Below are 24,275 nucleotides of genomic sequence, written 5' to 3'. Positions count from 1 at the left end.
ATTCTGTATGAGACTATTTACATGTATAGTGCCAAGATGTGATAATGTGACACTGGAAACACGGAGACCATATATATCCAGCTGCTTACATTGGGATGTAAATAAAGACTAAACCACCGAAAGCATTCCAGCGGAGTTTGGCATTAATCAGCAGAGAGTTGCAAAAAAAAATGTCCCTTGACTTCGCAATAATTTACTTGGCTTCATGATGTCTCTGTCCACTCTTGCAGGTTCCGCTTTGCTGACAGGCATCTTTTTTTCTAAAGAAGACCTCAGATATGTCGCTTCGTCTTAAACTTTTAAACCAGTGCACGGTTTCCTGACAGTCTTTTGCTTAATGGTCTTTTACATGTCAACAGGAGCCACCTGGATTATAATCCATTCCTTGTGGGGTATGGGAATTAATGATACAATCAATAATATATTTTTAATGTTTCTGAAGCTTCTTGCTGTTTTATTGATATTATAATATACCTGCTATGAGTATGATGAATATTGTCCAATAATTGTTTTGATCAGTGATTAATTATATCAGCAGATGTTTGTACATGGTTATAGAGAGTATATGCACATATAAATTCCCTCAGTGCGCCATAACAACTAGAGGGTGTTCTGATATGTGAAGTGTGATTTATTTCCATAGTACCATGGTTTCCATTGAGTTCATCTTTTTAATAATTAGTATTATTGATTGTTGAAAATAATTAATGAGGTTTAGTTTTGTTCAAATTAATTTGAACACCGCCAATATTCCTCGTTTTCTGTTTTGTTTGATGCGAGCAAACGGGCACAATTTCTCAGATGCGGTGATCAACAAAACTTGAACTTACAGAATGGCTCTGAGTTAATGTTTCATTTTTGATTTTTATGAGGAGGCTCCCAGTAAAGGAAAAAAACGTGGTTGTGGAAAAAGACCTGGATTTTGGAAGATGCCAGTCACTCATAATTATACAGGGCACCTACGCTGACTTCCTCGCAGTCATGATTTAGTCATTGTGTGTTTTTCTATGTTTTGAAGAAGCACGCTTTTACATGAGGTTTTGTGGTTTTGCACATGTGATGTCTTAAGTCAGAAATGGCCTTCTTCTAATCCTCCCTCTCCTACCACCTTTAGAAATCTGTTATTATATTTTCTGATGCCTTGGCATCCTGCTGAGGGCTCCTTGTTTAAAAAAATATAACAAGAGTCAAGAATGTAACATAGCCTACAGGTACATACTGTATTTCCCTTTCTTTTTTTTTTTCTGTGGACCTCGTGTAAGTGTTATCCCTTTTGCTACTGCAGTTTTTGAAGTTGAAATTCAGCACTGATGTGGTTTACCTCCAGTGCCATTGATCGCCAAGGGAAAACTACATATATTCTGATTCAGGAGAGAATGAATTGGTGAGGACAAAGCAAAGAAGTCTATGGAACAGGCTACTGAAAGAGATGAAGAAATTCAAGAAGATCTGAATCCTCAAGAAAAGGATTTTACAGAGATTTGGAGAGGGTCACGAATGTCAAATGAAGATTTTATAAGTATGTGTTGGCTAGCCTTTTCTTTTAATGGTGTCCATTTTGACTCTTCTTGCATGGATATATCTGCACTTATTGAATAGATTGTACTGTATAAACCTGAATGTACATATTATATTATACATAGGCTTCTTATCATAACTGGGATGAACTACTCCCAGTCTGTATTCAGGTGCGTGCATGTGAGTGCCACTAAGTATGTACATATAAAAGAGGGACAGGGATAGGAGATGTTGGCCAAAAGGAAAAATAGACTTTTTTTTCTTTTCTTATTATTTCAGACTAAAGGTGAGAGAATGAGTTACTATTATATAAATTATTAAAGCCTAAAAAAGTTGATATGTCAGTGCACTTATTGATATTATTTTAAACAAATGATTTCAATTTTTTCTTTGTGTATGTATTATGTGTACTGAAAGAATAGAGAATTGAGATGTGAATATTTATTGCTTCTGATAAATTAAAGTGTCCTTGCAGTGAAGTAGCCTGTGTGTGTAAGGTTTTTATGTGATATTAAAGTCTGCTTCCACCATTAAACTGCTCACAATAAGGAGCATTAGAACATTATTTAACCTTATTAGATAAAGAGAGATACATTACACTGAATATTGATCATGAGATGAGAGTCAAAGACTGCAAGAGGAGTCCCCAAGTTTATAAGGGCCCTATTTATGATATCAGCGATATCAATGGAAATTTCACCATTTAATTAGTTTTTATTTGGTTAAAAAAAGGAAAACGTTCTCACCATTGCCTTATTATGAAATTTGCAGTGACAACAAAACACTATAACATGTCAGTAAGGCTAAGAACCCCTAAACTGCTATTTTGTGCCGCACTTTTAAGGTTAATAATGAATTCAGTACGATCGAGGTTTGAACTCATATCAAACATAAACTACTGTGTAATGTTGAGCTCGTCTGAATTTCCATTTTAAGCTACTTCATACTTCAGAGATTCAAATGTTCTGCTTTTTACTTCACTTTGACGACTGAGGTTAAATATAAATCCAGAAAAAACACACACAATTTATAAACTACGTACTGTTATAGCATCTAAACAGCACGCGGAGAAGCTCCATGTCACGCCACCTCGACCAGTTCTGTTTTATACAGTAATAATAATGATACAGGCGAGATATGATAATCATATGGCGCTGCGACGGGGGCAACGCGTATGAGCCTGTTCTTTTTATGGGTCTAAGATAGGATGTACTTTTAAAAGTAAATTCGACTGGTTTATTTAATTTTTTGAATGCAATTTATCTGTAACGGGGGTATTCTTCTGCTGCGGTTTTGACAGTTTTACCTCAGCGTGGGCTCCAAATACCGGACTTCTACCGCAGAAATCCCGCTGTAATTGCATGACTCTTATTTGCATGCGTGGGTACTACTTTCAGGGAGTAAACGTGACGGACGTGGTGTGAGGATTCGAGGTGGTGCTTCGGTCGTGAGAAAAAACTAAGATGGCGTCTCGTCAAGAAAGGCAGAATGGCCTGAAGACCTGAAGAGAGTGATGATGTTGGTCGGAAAATGATTGATAACGACATAACTTATAAAGTTTGAGACTCTCGTTTACTATTAAAGGAACCTCTGCCATCCATGTTTTGAACCCGTGTCGTTTGGCAGAACGGAGCATATGGAGAGCCGAGGCTGAAAAACGGTCAACTTTGCTAGCAGCAGTAGCTAGCCAACTGGACCGAGCACAGCTGGCCAACGTTAGCTAACCACCAGTCATCACAACAACAGAGGAAGGAGAGCGGCCACCAGCCCAATCATACCCCGGGACATCGAGGTGTCTTCGGGTCAGTCACGGGAATGCAAGGAGACATTCATAAATAACCGCATGTGGAATTTCTTCTTGCACATACATATAAGAGTAACGCTAACTTGCTGGATGTAAGCGTCGATTAGAGTGTGAAGGTTGGCTTGTCTGCGGTTATACTGTTGACTTAGTTTTCTCAGCCACCCAGTTAATGTTAGCTAACTAATGCTAGCTAGTTACCTAAAACCGTGGGAGGCGATGGGACTGAGCTGAGAAAAAGTGGAGGCCTCGATGCTAACGTTAGCTGCAGGCGGTGTTATCGCCTCTGATAGATGAACAATAGACACAAATAGACTTCATGATTGTCCGAAGAAGAGAAATGACTGACACCTGGCTAACCCACTATTAAAAACTGAATTGGGGGCATTTTCTTTATTATTCACGTTATGGCTGTCGCTGGAAGGTAAGGTTAGTTTTAACGTCAGTTCTCCCAAGTTTAGTAGCTAGTAGCTAACTGTTGTCAGCTAACAGTTATTTGTATTATTGAGTGATTTTAAAAGACATCGACATCTGAGCTTGACTCCATGGCTAAAGGAATCGTGTAAATTGTGCATTTGTTTTCATTTGTCTATCCGAAAACTTACCAATTAATGTAGCCCAGCCCACTTGCGGGTAGTGATGCCTTCATGGCCTTCTATACCTTAGGGTTCATGGCCTCCACGCCATTGTTTGTCTGATGGCCCATTAGGAATCAGATAGATGGGATACATGCCACTGTAGACCCAGCATCAAGTTCTTTTGATTTTTGATATGACTTTTTTAAGGAATGCCCCATGACAAAATTCACAGAATGCTGTTCTATGACTCTTACACTTAGAAATTACACGAAGCAGTGCTTATTGCTCAAGTGCATACACAAATGTTGCCATCACCACTTTATTCAAATCACTTGATTGTTGTTCTGCAACGCAGCTGATTAAGCATGGCTTAAAAACTGTCCACCGCTTTCCACATTGGGCCTTGTTGATTCAACAGAGCATGGCATTTATTTTGTTGTCTGATGTTGGGGGAGGGGGTTTTAACAAGGACCACTTTGAGGACAAAAAAAAACCTCATTCTGTGATTCCCCATGTGTCTTGTTATGGATCATTACCTGAAGTGTTGGGCGAAATGATAAACCTTGACGCATATAGAGGAACTAACTGTCATACACATAAAGCTGGCAATTTTACAATGGCATGCTAAGCCAGGAAGTAATGATTGGGCAAGTGTAAACAAATGCAGTAACCTTTTGTGCTATGTGTATCATATGCTTTATTTTCTCATGCACTGGTCCATTTTACTTATCACTGAATTTTATATTGCTTTTATAAAATTAAATCTGTCCACAAATCATTTGTTTCAGTTTGCTTTCATAAGCAACAGTTACTGAGATACGTGTTTTATGTAAATGTAATTTCTGAAGACAATGTGCTGGACAGTAAACATGCTTCTCGAGCATCCTTTCCTTGCAACTTTTTGACTTTACACCACTCTGAACTGTCCCACAGTACGTAGTGGTCATTAAGTTATAAAGAACTGACTTTATATTGTGTGAAAGGTTTTAGGGTTTTAATTTGCTCTCTACGAAGTAAAAACAAGACGTACATACATAAAATACTTTCTGGGATGCTGTATGATACTGTAATTGTAACCCATTAGTGAGTCTGCTGGGGTTCATTCATTCACTGCATTGGTTTTGAATTTTTCGATCTTCCTGTTGTCAGGGCAATGGAAGGGGAAGAGTTTGTACCTCCTCCGGAGTGTCCAGTATTTGAGCCATCATGGGAGGAGTTTCAGGATCCCCTGGGCTACATCGCCAAGATTCGTCCAATTGCAGAGAAGTCTGGAATCTGCAAAATTCGACCTCCACCCGTAAATATTTGCTTGTGCTTGCATTATTTTGAGGAATTGGCATGTTTTCTGTGTTCTCTTTGTAATGTGTAGTATGCAGAGGATCTAAAGTATTTGTCTAGAAGTATTAGATCCAAGGTGCATGGACTTGCTGTTTTAGTCTTGAAGATGTTTCACCAGTCACCTGAGAGGCTCCATCAATTCTGGCAACATGAATGACAGAGATCTCTATTTTTCCTTGTTTTGCTTTGTCAGGCTATGTTTGAATTGGCCAGCTTCTGATCCTGTATAACCAGTCTTACGAAATTGTTTTTTTTTTTTAAGATTAGTCCAACTCTGGATGTGAACAATTTTTAACATTAATTTCATAATGTGCAACATTGACAAAAAACGACCAGCATGTTGAGATGAGATCAAATTAATAATTCCCATGGATGTTTGTGTTGTTGCAAAGGCAAAAATAATTATTCAGTGGGGCTGCATATGTACAATATTTACTTAAAAATGAACTACAAAAAAATTTACACCTACAAAAAGAAATTTTTCGTTACAAATACAACCCCCCAAAACAAGTTACTTATGTTCAGTTGCATTTATGTTCCATAAATTATTTTCTGCTTCTCTCATAACCACAATAATTAGTTCACAGCTATAACTAGTACAGTATAAGCAATATATTAGATTTTTGCAAGAGTTACATTACAGTAAAAACATTTAACAAAAGTGAAGCTGTTTGCAGCAGAGGATAGAGGTGATTACTGGAGGAACTGCAGATGGTGTAGTAGTGTAAATTAAAGCCTGATCACTGCTTATCTTTAGAGCTCAGTGGACAGAATCATGCAGTTATGCGTAAAGTAGTTCGACTAAATACTGGTCACATTACTGACAGTGCAGCATTGTTTTCTATATCAAGATCTTTATAGAATTATAAATTTCCTCGGAATTGATGCTGAAAAGGTAGGCCTTTAATTGTTTATAGTGTGAACTTCACTTGCTCTTCAGTAGGCAACCTGAGTTTTACTTCTTGGTTAAATCTGAACTTGGGCCTGAAAGTCAGATTTAAAAAAGGGTTAAGCCAAAACTAAGATCACCATCTCATTAATCTCCCATGTCCATGTCCATGTTAATTTTCTTTTTTTAGTAAGGTAGCTGAATCATAGAGGTCAGCACTGAAGCAGAAATTATTCAAGTTGTTCTTTTAACATATAGGCTTACAAGTTTAATTGTATGTCTTTGCTCCCACATAGGACTGGCAACCACCATTTTCAGTGGAGCTGGATAGCTTCCGCTTCACACCCCGCATCCAAAGGCTTAATGAGCTGGAGGTAAGTTCCTGTTTTTCCCTTAAGATTGTACGTTGTTGACAGACAATTGAAGTTGTTAATCTTGGTGGTCCCTCATGCATCTCATTTTAGGCAGAGACCAGAGTGAAGCTTAATTATTTGGACCGCATTGCCAGGTTTTGGGAGATCCAGGCATCCTCCTTGAAAATCCCACATATTGAAAGGCGCATCCTCGATCTTTTCAGCCTGTCAAAGGTGAGTGTCAACTGAATCTTTTTTACTCAGAAAATAAATTTTTTAAAGAACACGTTGTGTTTTTCCTTTTTATATGATTTGCTAAAATGGTAGAAAAAAAAAACGTGTTTTTTGTTCCAGATTGTGACAGATGAAGGAGGTTTTGAGATGGTCTGTAAGGAACGGCGCTGGGCTCGTGTGGCCCAGAGACTTGGCTACCCTCCAGGCAAGAACATAGGTTCTCTGCTGCGGTCACACTATGAGAGGATCGTCTACCCCTTTGAAATGTTCCAGTCTGGTGCCAGCCTGCCGGTATCACTACACATTCTCATCTCTCCTTTATGTGTTACCAGAGGGGGGTCAGTTTATAGTGACCATTCAAAATGATCTGATCTGTAAAGAGTAGCTTAGTCAATGTATGATGTATTAATCTTACTTTGGTATGTTATCCGCAGCACGCTTTGACATGTTTTCATGTGAACTCTCTTTTTGTCATTTCTAGCATTGCAAGCCAAAGCACTATGATGGCGAGGATGTGGATAAAGAGTACAAGCCCCACTCCATCCCCCTGCGACAGTCTGTGCAGCCATCCAAAATGAGCAGTTACGGGCGCAGAGCAAACCGCTGCCAGCCTGATGTGAGTGATAGTACCTATCCTTACTTGTCATTCATTACATTTGCATATCTCTGAGGCCATAAACACTGTACTGAACTGTGCTTTGTCACTTAAATAGGTTTTTGGATGACATTTCCAAGTGCGCCTTGCTGCCTGGAAATCAAGCTTAGATAGGGATTAATTTGAGAAAAATAATGTGTTGTTAAATATAGTGCTTTTCAAGGCCACAAAAATCCCATTGATTTGGTGTACCTGATCTGTTCAAGAGGAAATCCCTCCACCAGTGTCACTGTATTAAAGGTGTAAATTTCAACCTTCACATGAGTTTAACTACAAGGTACTCAGGTTTTCCTTACCTGAAATTGTTTTATAACTGATGGTTTCCCACAGGACTTTAAACCACATATCAAAATCACTGCCACTGATGATAATACCTGTATTTGTTGTCGTCATAATTGTGCAAACATTGGTATAGTTTATATTGTAATTGGGAAAAAAAAATCTTATTTTTTTTTCCAGGACTTAAACCAGTGTACAGTAGATATATATACTTGCTATTTTGGTGATCTGGACTGAACAGGAAACATAAAAGACTGGCAGTCGCTTATAATGTTTCTTAACGTTTAAAGTCGTCGTACCGTTTAATAGTTAATATCTGCTTGCTAATCAAATGAATAGTTCCATCATTAACAAAAAAATCAAGCCAACAATCTACACACGTGTTGGAGGACAATATTCTAGCGTGTACCATACTGTCTTGTTATTAACTGATTTTCTGTGCTTATCCATGTGCCCTGGTGCATGAGTTACAGTGTAGTGTCAGGAAAGTGTGACAGTGCACTCAGAGCGCATCCTAGCTTGCTTATTCTCCATCCTGCCATGCTGCTGTGCTTAATTCTGCTGTTTTTGCTCTCTGCTCCATAGCTTTTTTTTGTTCTCTGCTTTGCTTCTTCCACTTTCTTCCATCCCCGAAGTAGGCACACAGCTGTTTAATTTCATAATCCACATATGGGTTTTTTTTTGTGGTTGTTGTTTCTTTTATGTTTGTTTGGGTTTTTTTTAACAATGTTGCCAATACACGGCACAATGTCTGGACCAGCCTACATTCTGTTATCTCATGCTTGTTGATGCAAGCTAATGATGCTTCATTTTCTACCCTAACCCCCCTCCCCCCACCAGATTACTGCAATAAGTGATAAGTACAATAGCAAGTATAAGTAATTGACTTCAATATGAAATCTGTTGCATTTGACATTGGTTCATTTTTTTTCTCATTACTTAAATAGCTTACATAGGGCAATATCCTCACGTTTTAGAGTTTCTTCATTAACAGTTGAGCACATTTTTAAGCATGCCAGTTGCAATTGCATTTAATAGCCATTTATCATAACTTACAAAAGGGTCCGATTTTGGATCCAGTAGATAATTTTTCTATGATGTTGGCACTAACTGGACATAAGCTTACTTTAGTAACATGTCACTAGCCAGGCAACATACATGTCACAAACTTGTCAGCAAACATTGAATTCCCATAAGAAAACAATTTTCCAAGCTTATTTCTGTTTGGTTCCAAAGCTGCCCCATTTCAGATAAATCATGTTGGTGCTACAGCAGAATCACCCATCAGTTGTTAGTGGCTACGCACAGAGTCAGTAAAGATAAGAGCGGTCATTTTTTTCCAAATAGCATTTAATGTATCTGTAGTTTTTTAACTTGAATCAAAAACTTTGCGCATTAAGGTAAAAACTTACCTTAAATGATGAAAAGTATTACTAGATACCCCCCTCAAAAATATATATATAAATATATAAATATAAATATATATATATATATATATATTAAAAAAAACTTGTTTTTTTTTTAACATTAACATCTAGATGACAATTTCAAAGTAAGAATTTTGTATCCAGACTTAATATATCAAATGTGACCTGGTTCCCAGTGATATTTTTCCCACAACTACTGGATCTGTTCTCTCCAGGCTCTCTTCCTCCCTCTTTCATCTCCTGTTTTCCTCTTGTCTTAGTTTATTGTTGCTGTTATTGTCTCCCCTTGCAGGGTCCAGAGGATCTGGCCCCCCATCCTCTCACCACTGGCTCTCAACTCATCTCTGCGGTACTGCCTCTTGAGCATATGTGCTCACCTTCCGCCCCCGCTCTCTTCCTGCCTCTTTTCCTAGACCACCTCACCCCTTCTGAAGTTGTCTAAATGTTTTGTTTTTTGATTTTTAACTAACCACTAAAACATTTTCATTAACATGCAGTCATTCCCCTGATGTGTAGGGGGTGGCAACCCACAATTGGGTCACATGACTGTTGCAGACATGTTACCCTGAAAAAAACCCTCTGTGGCATTAAATAATACGTGCACTTTGATTTCTAGACCAGACAATGAACAAAGGGGGGGAGATTTCCCTGCCCTGTTCTCTTCAGTTTGTATTTAAGCTGTTCCTTCATGAACAGGCTCTGGAACTGTTATTAAAAATGAGCACGTAGTCTCATGTTGGACATAGTTGTTTTTAGGCCTTGTCATTGTGGTTGTGGGAATTATAGATTGAAAATGAATTGAATTTATGAATGTAAGCAGATTTGGATCCCAGTGCCGAGGTCACTGAGAACTAATGTTTCAGATGTCCTAAATGGCACAGTTCACTCTAGGCTCATACAGAAACCGTCACTTTATCCCAAATTGCCAAACATTTTTCTGGTCTAGTTGTTTGGCTGATGTGATTTTTAACTTTCTCTCTTTCACTCATGTCCTTTCTCTGTGGTTTTACTTGACTTGTAACGCTGGGCTGTCTATGTGCCTTTGCACTTTTTCTGTTTTGCCTTGCTGTCCACTCACTACAGCAGCTAAGAGTGTGGCTGCATGCGTTCTCTTTTGGGTGCACTCACACAGAAGGCCCTTGTGGGTTTAATTTAATAGGTTAACAGAGCACCATATTCTGATGACAGATGGTAAAATATTGGGAGTGGAGTACTACCTTTTTTTGAACACATAATTGTTGTTGGCCTCAAGGTTCCTCTAGGTTTGCTTGTTTGAGGCCAAACCCTAGGTTGACCCCCCCCCCCCGACCATCAAGTCCTACTGATCTGCTTTGTTGTCTACTGCTTTCAGTCCCCATCCCACTTGCATAGTCTTTTGGTCAAACGTGCATACAAGCAGCAAAGTCAAAAACAAACATGCCCTCCATGGAAGAGAGTCTCGAATGGCATCTTTTATGGAACTGTATGTGACCCGTTTTTGTGCTATGAATGGCACCAGTAATGTTGTCATGACATGCATGCAAGAATTTTCACACTGTAGGAATACGGGTTGTGCTCCGGTTACACGTGGATTACCAGTTTCGTGGAGTGCATCTGAGTGGAGGGGGAAAAAAGGTGTTCATATAATCAAATCATTAGCCGAACCTCTGCCAGATTAGGACTACGCTTCCAGTACGAAAGCATCTTAAATGGATGTTCATAGACAACGTTCTGAGATGCAACCTGTTCTAAATATATTAAAATTATGAGTTTTGTTCTGCCTTTTTGTGCTTTTTAGTTCTTCTGACTGATTACTGAAAGTGATGTTAAGACCTGTGTTTCTGTCTACATTGCTGATGTTTGCAATAATATGGCTGACTGGAACTAGTGCCCAAAACTGTGGCCAACCTTTAAAGATAATAGTGAAACTGAAATGTAACAACTACGCTAAATTAATTTAATGCAAGGTAGGAAGTCTAAAATGACAAAGCATTAACTACAATCGTGGTTTTTAACCTGGAAGGGGGCCTGGGAAGTGTGTAAAAATAAGTTAGTGCAAAATAAAAGTAGGGAGGAGCTATATATTGGGGGACAATATATTAATGGCCTATGAGTATGAAATTGAATTTTTTTTCATTCTAATAATGGGAATTCAGCCAATAATTACGGCTGATAATGTGGAGCATGCTGCGGACTAGACGTGGCACTCGAGATCCAGTTTTGAGTGGTGATTTTTGCCTCTCTATCCTCTCCTCTGCTCTCTGTCGATCACTGTTTCCACAATGGTACGGCTGAGCTCCTCAAACATACACAACAGAGCAGAGGACACAGCGGAGAGGATGAAATAGACTAGAGGTTACGTTTCTCTCGAGTCAAGGATGAAAATGGTTGTAAACTATACGTGCAACAAAATCTGCCAGTGATGGAAACAGTAAAAACAATTTATCAAGAAGAAGCAGAACACAAACTTGCACAATTGTGCCATCTTCAGCTGCTCTGCTGCGGTCAACTGGCTGTCCCTGATTCATCCACTACACCGTAATGTTTTACACGGCCACACAGGGCTCCTTATTCTGATTTTAGCAAATTGTTGTGAACAAACTGAAAACAAACACTAATTATATGTAATGGTTGAGTCTAATTAACTATAAGAAAATTTGTTGAGTTCTTATAGACTCAAGGAGGGGCCGGTTGATCTCCCAATCTCCACCATTAGTACCTGTCCACTAGGAAATCTCACATCAGCAGCAGAGGGAGGGAAGAGGAGAGGATGATGCCACAAGAATGTTAGCCAGTGTAATTTAAAAGGCTTCCTCCCATTTTTAATGATTTAAAATTTTAAAATCGCTGGCTATGGTATTATGCACTCCTAAACTCTGCCTTTCCAGAAGAGGGCAAGAATGCAGCAGTGGCAGAGCTGTCCAAATCCAAGCATTTTAAAGATAAAGACACGACTAAATGGGGCCAAATGGGTTCAAGAACACGGTGCCCATTTAATATTCTTCATGCTGCTGTATCAATGTTGTTCATAATGAGCATCAACTATGATGTAATTTTGCTAACTCAGTACAACCCTTTTGGATTTGGAAATGTTTGACTTGGGATAGGAACAGGAAACCAATTTAAATATATAAAATGTGTTTTGTTTCCACACGGGTGCCAAAAACTACATGTCTGCAATGAGGAAGTTTGCTTGTTTATATGGCAAAGACACAAAAGGCAAAAAAAAAACAACTGGACATGTTGAGACCAAAGATCATAAGACCAAGATAACATAAAAATGTCTCGAGACCAGATTATTACAGTAACTACTACTACAGACCTGCCCAGTCATCATAACACCTCAGATTCAGCTACACATTGTTAGTTAACACGTCCTAAAAACTCAAAACATTTGATGTTCATCTTGTGCATCGCAATGTGTTTTATGTTTTTCTTTATTTTACTTTTTTTTTTTTTTTTTTTAACCAAAAAGATTACAAAAATACCATGAGTTTTGATAAATGACTGCCTAAAATAACTGAAAGTGACCTATTGTTTTCTTATCCAAACAATACACTAAGAAAACCAACCAGGATAAAACTATAATCATAGTCAATAAAATTTAAATGACAGCCTACCCTAACTGTATGGTTGCAACTGCTGGTGGTTGTGTGTTATGGTGGTGAGTCTTAACTTTTAAGCTTTCACTGTGATGTAAGCTAACTTTTCCTTACTTTCTAACCTAGCACAATCCCTTCTTGTGATGCACTGCTTATGCTCTCATGTTTTAACTGTTCGTTCTGCATTTGGCCAAGACCCTTGCTTTGCTCTGTGTGCTTTGGAGAATAGCTGTCTGTCTATCCCTTAATGATGAAAATGTACTTTTATCCACAGCCTGAACCTACAGAGGAAGACATAGAGAAGAACCCAGAACTGAAGAAGCTCCAGATCTATGGTGCGGGGCCTAAGATGATGGGACTTGGACTGGTGGCAAGGGATAAAGGCATAAGGAAGAAAGGTAATTGCTGTGACCAAAGCCTCATATAATCACTCTCTTGGACAGATACAGTTAAAGGACTTTAAATTCTGACAATAGCAACATTAGGAAACCTGGATATTTGGAAGCAACACTGCACCACATCAAATAAATTTTATGCAGCTAAAGCAATAAGTTGAGAATGAAGCAAGGCCTCCATTACTGACTCGGTTAAATTAAATTATGGGCATTGGAGAGTTTGTTTTTGGTTTAAATAAAACTGTCCTGCCATGTCAGAGCCCTGTGCTGTAAAGATTATACTTTCTGTGATAACTGAAAACCTTTGATTCTGAACACTCCATGCTCTCCTTTTAGATGAGCTGCCTCAGACTGTTACCATCAAAGACAGTGTGTCAGCTGCTCCTGGTGATACCTCAGTCAAAGCAGAGCCACTGGATCCTCAAGAGAAACAGACTGAAGGGTGCACATCTAGTCCACAACTGCCTCCACCTAGCATCACTGTTAAGACAGAATTGAAGAAAGAAGAACCAGTGGAAGGGGATAGGAAAGACAAAGATGAGGAGGAAGATGATACAGATAAACCTTGCACCAAAATGACCATGAGGCTTAGACGCAACCTCAACAACCCGCAATGTGTAAGTAGACCAAAGGATGCACCCAAGTTACAGTCAAAGTTGAGTTCAACATGACAAAGTTGAATTGAATATAAGAAAAAATAACCCAAAAGTTACCCACTTTTATAATAAATCTGTGATAAAATACCACAAGATGATTTTATTGGACTGTGAACACACAGCACTGTGCTCTTCACTCTAATGCGATTAGAATCCTTTTTGTACATTAAAGAATAGTGACTTCTATTTCCCCACAATATAAGCCTTTGAATTTTATCTATGCTAGAACAGGTTAGCAGTGCTCCATGGGGACACGGTGGTTTTTTTCTTCACCATCACTCACTTGGCTCCAAGTCCCAGAACCAATGTTTTCTACTTCTTACTGTTTTAAAGGTGGATTCTTTTGTGTGTCGAATGTGTGGTCGGGGAGACGATGATGAGAAACTCCTGCTGTGTGATGGCTGTGATGATAACTACCACACCTACTGTCTTCTACCCCCACTCACTGATCCTCCCAAAGGGAACTGGCGATGTCCTAAGTGTGTGGCAGAAGTAAGTAAGAATGTTTAAAAGCGCTTGTTTGTGTCTGTAATAGTCATGGCATGTTTTGTTGGGTTTCAAACCCACAACACTTCTCTGTTTTGATTTTCTCACTTTTAGGAGTGCAAGAAGCCGGCGGAGGCATTCGGCTTTGAACAAGCTACACGAGAATACACTCTGCAGAGTTTTGGGGAAATGGCTGACGCCTTTAAAGCAGATTACTTCAACATGCCTGTCCATGTAAGCGCACCTACACCAGACATCACCTATCCATTATGAAGCATGGCTCTACCCTTACTGGAGATAAAATGAGAGGCTAATCGCTAGCCTGTGTGTTGTTGTCGGTGTAGATGGTTCCCACTGAGCTTGTGGAGAGAGAGTTCTGGAGGTTAGTCAGCAGTATTGAGGAAGACGTGACTGTGGAGTACGGAGCGGACATACACTCCAAAGAGTTTGGCAGTGGCTTCCCAATGAACAATGGCAAAAGGAAGCTCACAAAGGAAGAGGAGGTACGTACATTGTTGTTTTCTGTTATAATGTCAACAGTTTTTGTGGGGGGAAAGGGGGGGGGGGATGTTTGAATCATAGTCCTGGATAGAGTGAGGTTCTTTATATTACATGTGTGGAAAACTACTCAGGGAAAAGGTTGGATTTCACCACAAGTACATTTTAAATATACTAGAATATGCAAAAGGCCAAGGTGGCTTCATGACTACCAGCTAATCCCTACGCAGTTCAGTGATGCTCTTGAAAATATGTTTACATTAGCATAAACTTAACTTAGTTTTAAATTACTAAAACGATAATTGATTGAATTGATTATCAAAATAGATAATTTTCTGTGGATCGACCAATCTGTTCAGCTGTAGTTTTGTGTTCAACAAAGTTTGGTTTTGTTTCTTTCTCAAATATTATGTCATTGGAACCAGGATTCAACTTGCATTGATGAGCAGAAACGAGTCAGAATCAATCAAATCTAAACAAAACTCAACCGCTAAAACAGGTTGTAAAATGAATTTAGGTCATAACACCATGGCTGTTGGTTACTGTGTAATTCATAATGTAGATAAGTAAAATATTTAATCAAGATCGATTTTATAATATATTCAAAAAGGAAGTGCATGAATAGCTACTCAGTTAAGATGGTACCTTTTTAATCTGTTCATATCTTAGTCCAGTGGTTGTTTCTAGCTCAGCCTCTTTCCTTTTCTGTTAGGAATACGCTCGCTGTGGCTGGAACTTGAACGTGATGCCTGTGCTGGAGCAGTCACTCCTGTGCCATATTAACGGAGACATCTCTGGGATGAAGGTGCCATGGCTTTATGTAGGCATGGTGTTCTCAGCTTTCTGCTGGCACATTGAGGATCACTGGAGCTACTCCATCAACTACCTGCACTGGTACAGAACGCTTGTTGTGTGTGTGTTTTGGTGTTTTGTATGTAGTTGGCTAAAATGATTGCAGCTTTTAACGTAGAAACTATGATGTCATGTGAAACGGTATATTGAGTAAAGAACATAACCTCTCTGTGTCCTTCACTTCCCATGTATCTTACCATCTCCAGGGGGGAACCCAAGACATGGTATGGAGTTCCCTCTGTGGCGGCCGAGCGACTTGAAGAGGTGATGAAGAAGCTGACGCCAGAGCTGTTTGAGTTTCAGCCTGACCTCCTACACCAGCTGGTCACCATCATGAACCCCAATATCCTCATGGCTCACGGCGTACCGGTCAGTCTCACATAATGGCACATGCACACAGCGGAAATGTGTTTTGGTAAAAAGTTTTCTTACCTCTGTGTTTCTGATCGGCAGGTTGTACGCACCAACCAGTGTGCTGGTGAGTTCGTCATCACCTTCCCCAGGGCCTACCACAGTGGCTTCAATCAGGGATATAACTTTGCTGAAGCTGTCAACTTCTGCACTGCAGATTGGGTATGTCTGTCTTCACTGTCTGTCTCAAGTTGTCATTTTACACCATTCACAAGACTGCATGATCAAGATCATTCCTCTCTCTCCCTCTTAGCTGCCTGCCGGGCGTTCCTGTATTGAGCACTACCGGCGTTTACGGAGGTATTGTGTATTCTCCCATGAGGAGCTCACCTGTAAAATGGCTGCCAGCCCAGAGAAACTAGATCTTAACCTGGCTGCAGCTACACACCGGGAAATGTTCATTATTGTTCAGGAGGAGAGGAAGCTGCGGAAGGGTCTAATGGAAAGGGTGAGAAACATAAATAGATCTCAAAGAATGTTTTGTTTCTCCATTTATTTATTTATTCATTTTATCTGCGTAAGCGAATAATAGTTCATTTTGGTACCATGTAGGATTTGTCTGTTGTAGTGTTCTTATGAGAATATGGGAAAAACTCTGATCATTTAATAAAATCTGTGTGTTGTACCTGCAGGGCATTACTGAAGCAGAACGTGAGGCATTTGAGCTGCTGCCTGATGATGAAAGACAGTGCGATAAATGCAAGACTACATGTTTTCTTTCTGCTCTGGCCTGCTCAAATTGCCCTGAGCGTCTGGTTTGTCTCTATCACACTCAGGATCTGTGCAACTGCCCCACTGAAAAACTCTACCTCAGGTATTCACGTCGTGTGTGTGTGTGTGTGTGTGTGTGTGTATGGCATGCGCTCGCGTGCGTATACTTTGCAGTGACTATGATTGGCCATAATATACCACAGTGCCATTTTCTATCTAATTAAATCTATGTTAATCTTCTTTGTTACTTTACAGGTACAGATATACCCTGGATGAGTTATTAGCCATGTTACACCGATTAAAGGTTCGGTCCGAGTCTTTTGATTCCTGGGCCAACAGAGTAAAAGAGGCACTTGAGCAAGAAGAGGGAAACAAGATAGGTGGGAAATCAACATAATTGAATCAATTAAACATTTTTTCAGCATAAATTTGTGATTTTTAAGAGAACGTGGCAAGATCAAATGCTTGTTCAATGCAGGAATTGATGACCTGAAAATGCTGAAGATGGAAGCAGCAGAAAAAAAGTTTCCAGACAATGAACTTCTCCGGAAACTCAACACTGTTCTTAAAGACATAGAGCACTGCCAAAAGACAAGTACTGAACTCCTGACTAACTCAAGGACCAGGTAGGAAGGAACACAACATTAATGTTTACACTGTCTGTTCAGTTACATGCACTTACATATTGCTGTCTTTCAGTGAAAGTAAGATGACTTTGGCAGAGCTGAAATCCTTGGTAGAGATGATGCAAAACCTGCCCTGTGTGATGAACCAGTTGGAGGAAGTGCAGGTAAGTTATGTCACACTAAACAAACTAGCTTCTGTTTTAGAGTGTATCCCTCTAAAACTGATTTGTATTGTATTCAATTACAAAATATACATGTTATGATAATCTTAGCTTTAAAGTTGTATTCTTATTTAATGCACTTAAGGTTAACCTCTGTACCCCCTGATTTTCAAGGCCGTTTTGCGAACAGTGGAGGATTTCCAGAGCCAGGCTCAAGTGCTGGTCAGTGACCGGGACTGGAGGAGGGACTCTCCACCACCTGAGCAATTGCAGACATTGTTGGAGCAGGGGGGCAAGCTGCCTGTTGTGGTGCCAGAGTGTAATTTACTTCAGGGCCTAAAGGAGCAGGGCCATTGGCTGGCAGAGGTGAGGCGCACCCTGGGCACAGAAGGAGGTGAGAGGCAGGAGGTGACGTTGGATGTTCTGAGGAACCTGATGGAGGCAGGCTGCAACGTGCCCCAGAGTGTGTCTGTGGAGACGGCCATGGCAGAGCTTCAGGAGCTGCTCACAATTGCAGAACGTTGGGAGGAGAAAGCACAGATCTGCCTAGAACAGAGGTTAGACAGACAGGTCACACCATAAATTTTTCTCTATACTTTACCTGCGGCGGAGGTTGTTATAATTTCACAACCATCTATCTATCCTGTTTCAAAGACATCAAAGTTTGTTTGTCGTGGTTTTGTTCTTCAAGGCAAAAGCACCCTCTCTCCACCCTGGAGGCAATAGTCAATGAGGCCCAGCTTATCCCGGTCAAGCTTCCCAACATCCTGGCCCTACAGGGCTGTCTCACACGAGCACGGGCCTGGGTAACAGACTTGGAGGAAATCCAGGTAAAAAAGAAATGAAATAAAATTACATTTAAAAAATTCTCCTGGTTTTAAATTGGCCCCATTTTATTCTTCCCCCGGTGGTTTGATTTGTAATTAAATTGAATTGCCTCATGTTGTTATATTATTATTCATTCTTTTTGTTTGTTGTAGAATGGGGAGCATTACCCGTGTCTGGATGACTTAGAGGGCCTGGTGGCTATTGGTAGGGACTTGCCAGTTTTCATGGAGGAGCTAAGGCAGCTGGAACTGCAGGTGGCCAGCGCTCACTCCTGGAGGGACAAGGCCAGCAAGACCTTCCTGAAGAAGAGCAGTCAACACAGTTTGCTAGAGGTGGGCAACTTGGAGGAAATGGGAAATAAAATGAATCTTAAATAAATTGAATTTCTGTCAATAATTAACAACAACGTAAGTTATCTGTGTACTTAAATCAGCATAGCATTGCACTTTCAAAGCTCTTGGTAAGGCAACTGTCATGAGAGCATGCATGTAATGCCAGTTTTGCCGTTGCAGGTATTATGTCCGTGCGCTAAAAGGAGAGAAAGGCGAGATGGGACGGAGCCGTTGGATGATCCGTTAGATGATTCTGATACCAACACTCTGGGCCTGTCTGCTCAGGACCTGAGGGACCCTGCAGCTATTGTGAGTTTACTGAACATTTCTTTGTCTAGTTTTAATCTAGATTTAGTTAATTTTTAATGGATATGACTTTAATGCCTGAATTCTGGCTATTTACGTGAAACTGATGTGTGCCTTGACTTTAGGTGATGGCCTTCAAAGAAGGGGAGCACCAAGAGAAGGAGGCGCTACTGAGGTTACAGAAATTGAACATGTGTAAATCTGGACTTAATGCTGCAAGTTACAAGGAGGACAAGGAGAATGGGAGGTGGGATGAAACCATGGAGACTGACACATCCAGCCACTCAGAGAACTCTGTAAAAGAGAACGGCAACAGTAACCACACCTGTACCACCCCTCCTCAGCCAGTGTGTGTGTGTGCCAGGCAGTCTCATGCCCCTCAGCTCCGCTGCCATCTGTGTAAGGACTGGTTCCATGGTGGCTGTGTTTCTTTCCCCTCCCTGCTCCCCTCCTCCGGACCACCGGTTAACCCCCTCTGCTGGTGGGACTGGGACTCGCGCTTCTTGTGTCCGCGATGCCAGCGATCACGGCGCCCACGCCTGGAAACTATCCTGGCATTACTTGTAGCCCTGCAGAGGCTGCCAGTGCGTCTGCCTGAAGGGGAGGCGCTGCAGTGTCTCACAGAGAGGGCCATCACCTGGCAGGGCCGAGCCAAAGAGGCGCTCGAGACATCAGAGCTGCAGCAGGCTCTTCAGAAGCTGCAAGAACTCAAAGAGACTCTCCATTGTGAAGCAGAGAAAGAGGAAGACATGGAAAAGGAGCCCGAAGGGACCTCAGTGATAGTTTTGTCAGACTCTGAGGGAGGGGAAGGAGAGGATGGTGTCATTGATCTGACAGAGGAGAATTCACCTAAAAAGAAGACCAAGGAAAGCAACGGCACTCAGGTTAACACCTTATTCTTCTTTCTCTTTATTTTAACATTAAACTAGATACAGATTACTAAGTGCAAACTGTTGAACTGACTGACTACATGTTCTGTCAGTTGAATAATAATTGATCATCTAAAATTACATTACTCCTTAAGACTTTCATACTGTATCAACCTTGACTGTTTTATACAATGCTTTGTTTGCCCACAGGCTAGATGTGAAAACGGCATCAGTAAGAAGTCAAATGTTACAGGTAAAACACTGTGTTAATCTCAAAATAACCATCAGTTGTTGCGTCATTCACTCTGTCCCAAAGACATTAGTCCTGACAAGGTTTTCTCTGTACACAATTTTCAGGAGTGGGGTCTCTGCTGCCCCTGCTGCCTTTGCTAAAAGGCCAGGTAGTGGAGCTTTCCCCAGCCACCAGGGTCCGGCTGGAGGAGCTACAGCTGGAAGGAGATCTGCTGGAGGTGTCCTTGGACCAGACACACATCATCCACAGAGTCCTCCAGGCTTCCACTGTTCCACCTAAAGACACACTGCACACACTCATTCAGGTCAGGAAAAGAAACTCAGGCCTTTTTTGTAATATTGTTATTTATTTATGGATCTGCAAAACCCACAATGATAAAGTGAGGACACTTATTTCCGACATGGTCATAAGATATTCAAAGACAGACATTAGGCATGTAACATTGAATTGAACAATACAATCTTAAAACAAAAACTATATCAGTGCAAATTCACCCTAAAATAAACTGCCACATCAATACACCTATATACAAAAACAACAAATTAATAGCTCAAGACCTTTACATATTACACAAAATGTTGAACTATTCCTTAAACTGGGATTTATTGAATATTATAATATGGTCAGATTCTGTAAAAAATATGCAAGGAATAACTTATTTTTGTTTTTACTATCCCATGTTCCTAATGCCATTGCTAATGCTTCTATCATTTCAAGAATAATACTGAAACACTGACTGCTTGTTCTTGTATCACGTTCTTGGAAGAGGAAATGGGTTTTTTTTGTTACATTTCTACTGAGCTTTTGTTCACCTCAGCTGGTTCTTCTTCTGATGTTCTTATCCTCTCTATATCTCTCTCCGTGTCTCTCAGATTGAGCTTGAAGAGCAGAGACGAACCAGCCGCGGCAGAGCCAAGGACTCCAAAAGGAAGAGAAAGAGCCACAGAGGTGGTAGCGGCGAAGGGGCAGGAGAAAGGTCACTGGATGCCTCTGAGTCAAAGAAAACCTGTCCCCTCAGCCACAGCCCCTCCCCTCACTTACCTGCCCAGACCCATCCAGAGGTAACAGCCACTTGATCTTTCTTTTTTCTTCAAGTATGTTCCTTTCATTTTCTAGAAATGGCTTTAAAGTTTTGAATTTATTCAGAATTAACTGATAATTTTCTCTTTGGACAGATTTTGTGATATAGTCAACGCTGGAGCTCTGTTGAAATGGATTAGTCGGAGGAATTGAAGGGACAGAGCATTCTGTGCCAGAAAACCGTGTCAAGTTAAAAGAAAGATGCAGGACATCCCCCCTGTACCCTACGTCCCTTCTCACCCCTCATTGATGCATTCAGACACTAACAGAGCGATGACTCTTCTTCTACACTCCACTGTCTCATCCTTAACTCAAACGCATCTTCACCCATCATGACCTTTTTTCAGACTCGCTGCCCTACCCAAACTTTATTCTCTACCTCCCCTGGACCCATTTTCCCTGTGAACATATTAAGACTGTGTTGGACCGATGTGGGACTTACCGTAATAGGAGTGTCTATGGTCTAGAGTTGTCTCTGAGGTCAGTCAGTATGCTATGTTATCCCAACTGTATTAAATGCTAGTTCAACCGAGGGCTGTCTCAGCAAGGCAGTTGCAGTTTCACTTCACTTGAGCCCACGCGTTGACGTTGGATAAGCTATGGGTTACTTACGACAGTTCAGTTTGGGCATGAATCCTGAAGATGAGGTACAGCAGAAGGTTTTGACAGCTGATCTTAGATAACAGCACCGTGGACAAACTTGTATTTTTTTAGTTGTATTGAATCTTGTGTTTGATGCTGTTTTGAGGGGATATGCATTTTGAATAAACTGAGTCAATTTTGGGAAGTGTTAAAAACAGGCATTAATGTTTTTGGTGCTACTTTCCCAAAATGGATACCTGTACCTCTAGGCTTTGTCTTTCTCCTCCCTTTCCTCCACTTGATGCTATTTCTTTTTTTTTCCTTTTTTTTTAAGCTCCTATCTTCTTGACTCCATGTTTTATTCCTTTCAATTTGACCTCTTTTTCTCCCTCCCTCCTCTCTGCAGATTAAGGTAACTTCACTGTAACTCACTTCTGTCACAAATTATTTTGTTTTCTGGGTTCAAATTATATTATTATTATTATTATTGATATTGCAGACACACAGTTGTCGTGAGTTTGTGTATAAACTTTTCATTTTAATGTTGCCTTTATTTCTTTTCACTCTTGTTAGAAAAATAAAGGTTTAGAGTTGTTTAGGATATGTTGACTTATTATTTCTCAAGCTGTCTACTGGATTTTGTCACATTGATTTTTTTTTTTTTTTTTAAATTTTGACACACAGCACCAATTACGTAACACCGAAACATTTTTCAAGATCACAGCATTTATTTAGAAAAGCTTTCACTGTAAAATGGCAGACACTGGACATCACAATATTGAACAAACAAGTACACCATGTTTTTTTTTTTTTTCTCTATGCTATGAGCACATTCATAGAAAGACATCCACAATTACAGTATGTTAAAGGCTTTTAATCTTTAAGTACATGGAAAAAATGTTGGCCTAGATATCAAACATGCATGTAAGCCAAATGAAAAATCAGTTTTTGTTCACGGGGTCTTATAAATTAGTCCCCCCATTCTTGGCTATTATTGTCATTCTATGTTCTTGCTGGATAATTATCCAGTGGCTTGTTCTGAGAGCACTGAATTACAAAGTTAAAAAAAAAAACACTAACTCAGGTTTTGGTATGACACATCTGACGGAAAATGACAGGAAATTTATAGAAAAATCCACATTTGATGTAGCTGCAGACGCAATTTTTTTTTTTTTTGTAGCTAAGAATAATCTTAATTTGCAGTGACATAGCCTTGTTCACAGTTAACATTGAAATAAATTATATTGCATACTGACCAAAAAAAGTTATCGGTCTGGAAAAAGCAGGAAATTGAACTGAAGTGGATAAAAAGGATCTGATATTTTGTCCCTTGAAACAATATCAAATGTTTTATGTGCTTTATATGATACAATGTGCCTTTCTTTTAAAAAAAAAAAACACCCCTCTTTTGCTCTGTGCTTCAGTGTTTACTCTCTTAGCTACAGTATTTCAGTCTATTTCTAGCACTTTGAAAATTGTGCTATACAGTGAAGTCTGCCTGAGAGGAAGGCACCGCTCAGCTCCTGAATATCAAAAAGCCTCTGTGGTCTGACAATGGTGTTGCATTTCCTGTGTCAAAACAAAGGAGCATTTGTACATGAGGAGTGCAAGAATGAAGAAAATGTCATAACTACATTAACTGGCACACAATGTTGCTTTGAAAATGTCCTTAATCAAAAGTCCTTTGTGGACACTAAATATACAGTTTTATGGCACAGAAGGGGCTTTTTCTCATAGTGTTTTCACAGCTGCATGGTTCTTAGCCCCACTTTTGGTTTTTATATGTTCAGTCATTCATAGAAATGTAATAGAGGCCTGCAAAGATAACTGACTTGTACACGACTTCTCTCATGGCTAAACAGCAGGTGCCGCCATCTCTCACAGCATCTCTTCTTTATGTGCCGAGACAGATCACAAATGGTGCTATATTTGTTTTGCTTGCTACAGATTTCCAACTGGACTCCCTCTGAATATGTTGTGGTTTCAAAAAATGCTAAATTGTGCTCTGTTTCCACCTTATGTCTTTAAGTCTGTCCACTTGTCCACCTAGCACGCTCCCTTTTTGTCTTGTGCATTGACTGTGACATTCAGATTTCAAACCCGACAGGCTGGTACAAGTTTCTATGTAAGATACAAGAATCACATTCTTAACGTGTGACAGGTAAAGCATCATGAAAGTAGTTGAAGAACATTTTCCTGACTGGTTTAGGTCCATTCAACTAGACAAATTTTAAGAGGAATAGTGTATTTAAATATAATGATATATATTTACCTCCACCATAGAGGTCATGTAATCACCCGTGTCTGCCTGTTGGTTTGTTTATTTGTCAGCAGGATTACACGAAAAGCATTGAATCTACTTGCGCCAAACTTGGTGGAGGGATGGGACATGGGCCAGGGAAGAACCCATCAAATTTTGGGGCAGAACTGCACCATTTACCATGAATTTGAATTTTTTTTCTCTGAAGTCTGACATAGGTTGTTTGACATTGGCCTTGGTGGAGGTCTGCACTCGCTGAGTGTACACAACTTCTCCAATGGCTACTTTTGAAATTTATGACTTGTAAATCGGCATT

General features: G+C 40.1%; 1 protein-coding gene across 4 annotated transcripts; it reads left to right on the top strand.

The window, feature by feature from the left end:
* The first annotated feature begins 2,899 nt into the window (after nucleotides 1–2,899).
* On the top strand, nucleotides 2,900–22,300 carry kdm5c (lysine (K)-specific demethylase 5C). 4 transcript variants are annotated; one of them, XM_040152091.1, is made up of 29 exons: nucleotides 2,900–3,320; nucleotides 5,047–5,194; nucleotides 6,421–6,498; nucleotides 6,589–6,711; nucleotides 6,832–7,002; nucleotides 7,193–7,327; nucleotides 9,365–9,421; nucleotides 12,928–13,051; nucleotides 13,385–13,665; nucleotides 14,038–14,196; nucleotides 14,305–14,424; nucleotides 14,535–14,693; nucleotides 15,401–15,582; nucleotides 15,747–15,909; nucleotides 15,994–16,113; nucleotides 16,205–16,399; nucleotides 16,584–16,765; nucleotides 16,918–17,042; nucleotides 17,141–17,288; nucleotides 17,362–17,452; nucleotides 17,624–18,006; nucleotides 18,141–18,279; nucleotides 18,430–18,609; nucleotides 18,790–18,918; nucleotides 19,041–19,799; nucleotides 19,995–20,037; nucleotides 20,142–20,341; nucleotides 20,910–21,098; nucleotides 21,213–22,300. In XM_040152091.1, exons 2-29 carry the CDS (start codon nucleotides 5,051–5,053, stop codon nucleotides 21,219–21,221), a joined length of 4,788 nt encoding a protein of 1,595 aa, XP_040008025.1. In that variant the 5' UTR covers nucleotides 2,900–3,320; nucleotides 5,047–5,050; the 3' UTR covers nucleotides 21,222–22,300. The 4 variants fall into 4 exon arrangements, with proteins under 4 accessions (XP_040008025.1, XP_040008026.1, XP_040008024.1 ...); XM_040152092.1 differs by lacking the exon at nucleotides 2,900–3,320 and adding an exon at nucleotides 3,331–3,438; XM_040152090.1 differs by lacking the exon at nucleotides 2,900–3,320 and adding an exon at nucleotides 3,445–3,743.
* Nucleotides 22,301–24,275: the final 1,975 nt, after the last annotated feature.

Source organism: Xiphias gladius, chromosome 18 (assembly GCF_016859285.1).
Source record: "Xiphias gladius isolate SHS-SW01 ecotype Sanya breed wild chromosome 18, ASM1685928v1, whole genome shotgun sequence".
Classification (NCBI taxonomy): Eukaryota; Metazoa; Chordata; class Actinopteri; order Istiophoriformes; family Xiphiidae; genus Xiphias; species Xiphias gladius.
The sequence above is the reverse complement of the archived record's forward strand: the minus strand, read 5'-3'. Positions and strand labels throughout refer to the sequence as shown.

Excerpts from the sequence above, each read along its gene's own strand:
- kdm5c (XM_040152090.1), top strand. Across the intron at positions 14,694-15,400 it reads AGCTCACAAAGGAAGAGGAG|GAATACGCTCGCTGTGGCTG; the intron begins GTACGTACATTG and ends CTTTTCTGTTAG. Across the intron at positions 18,007-18,140 it reads CAGATCTGCCTAGAACAGAG|GCAAAAGCACCCTCTCTCCA; the intron begins GTTAGACAGACA and ends TTGTTCTTCAAG.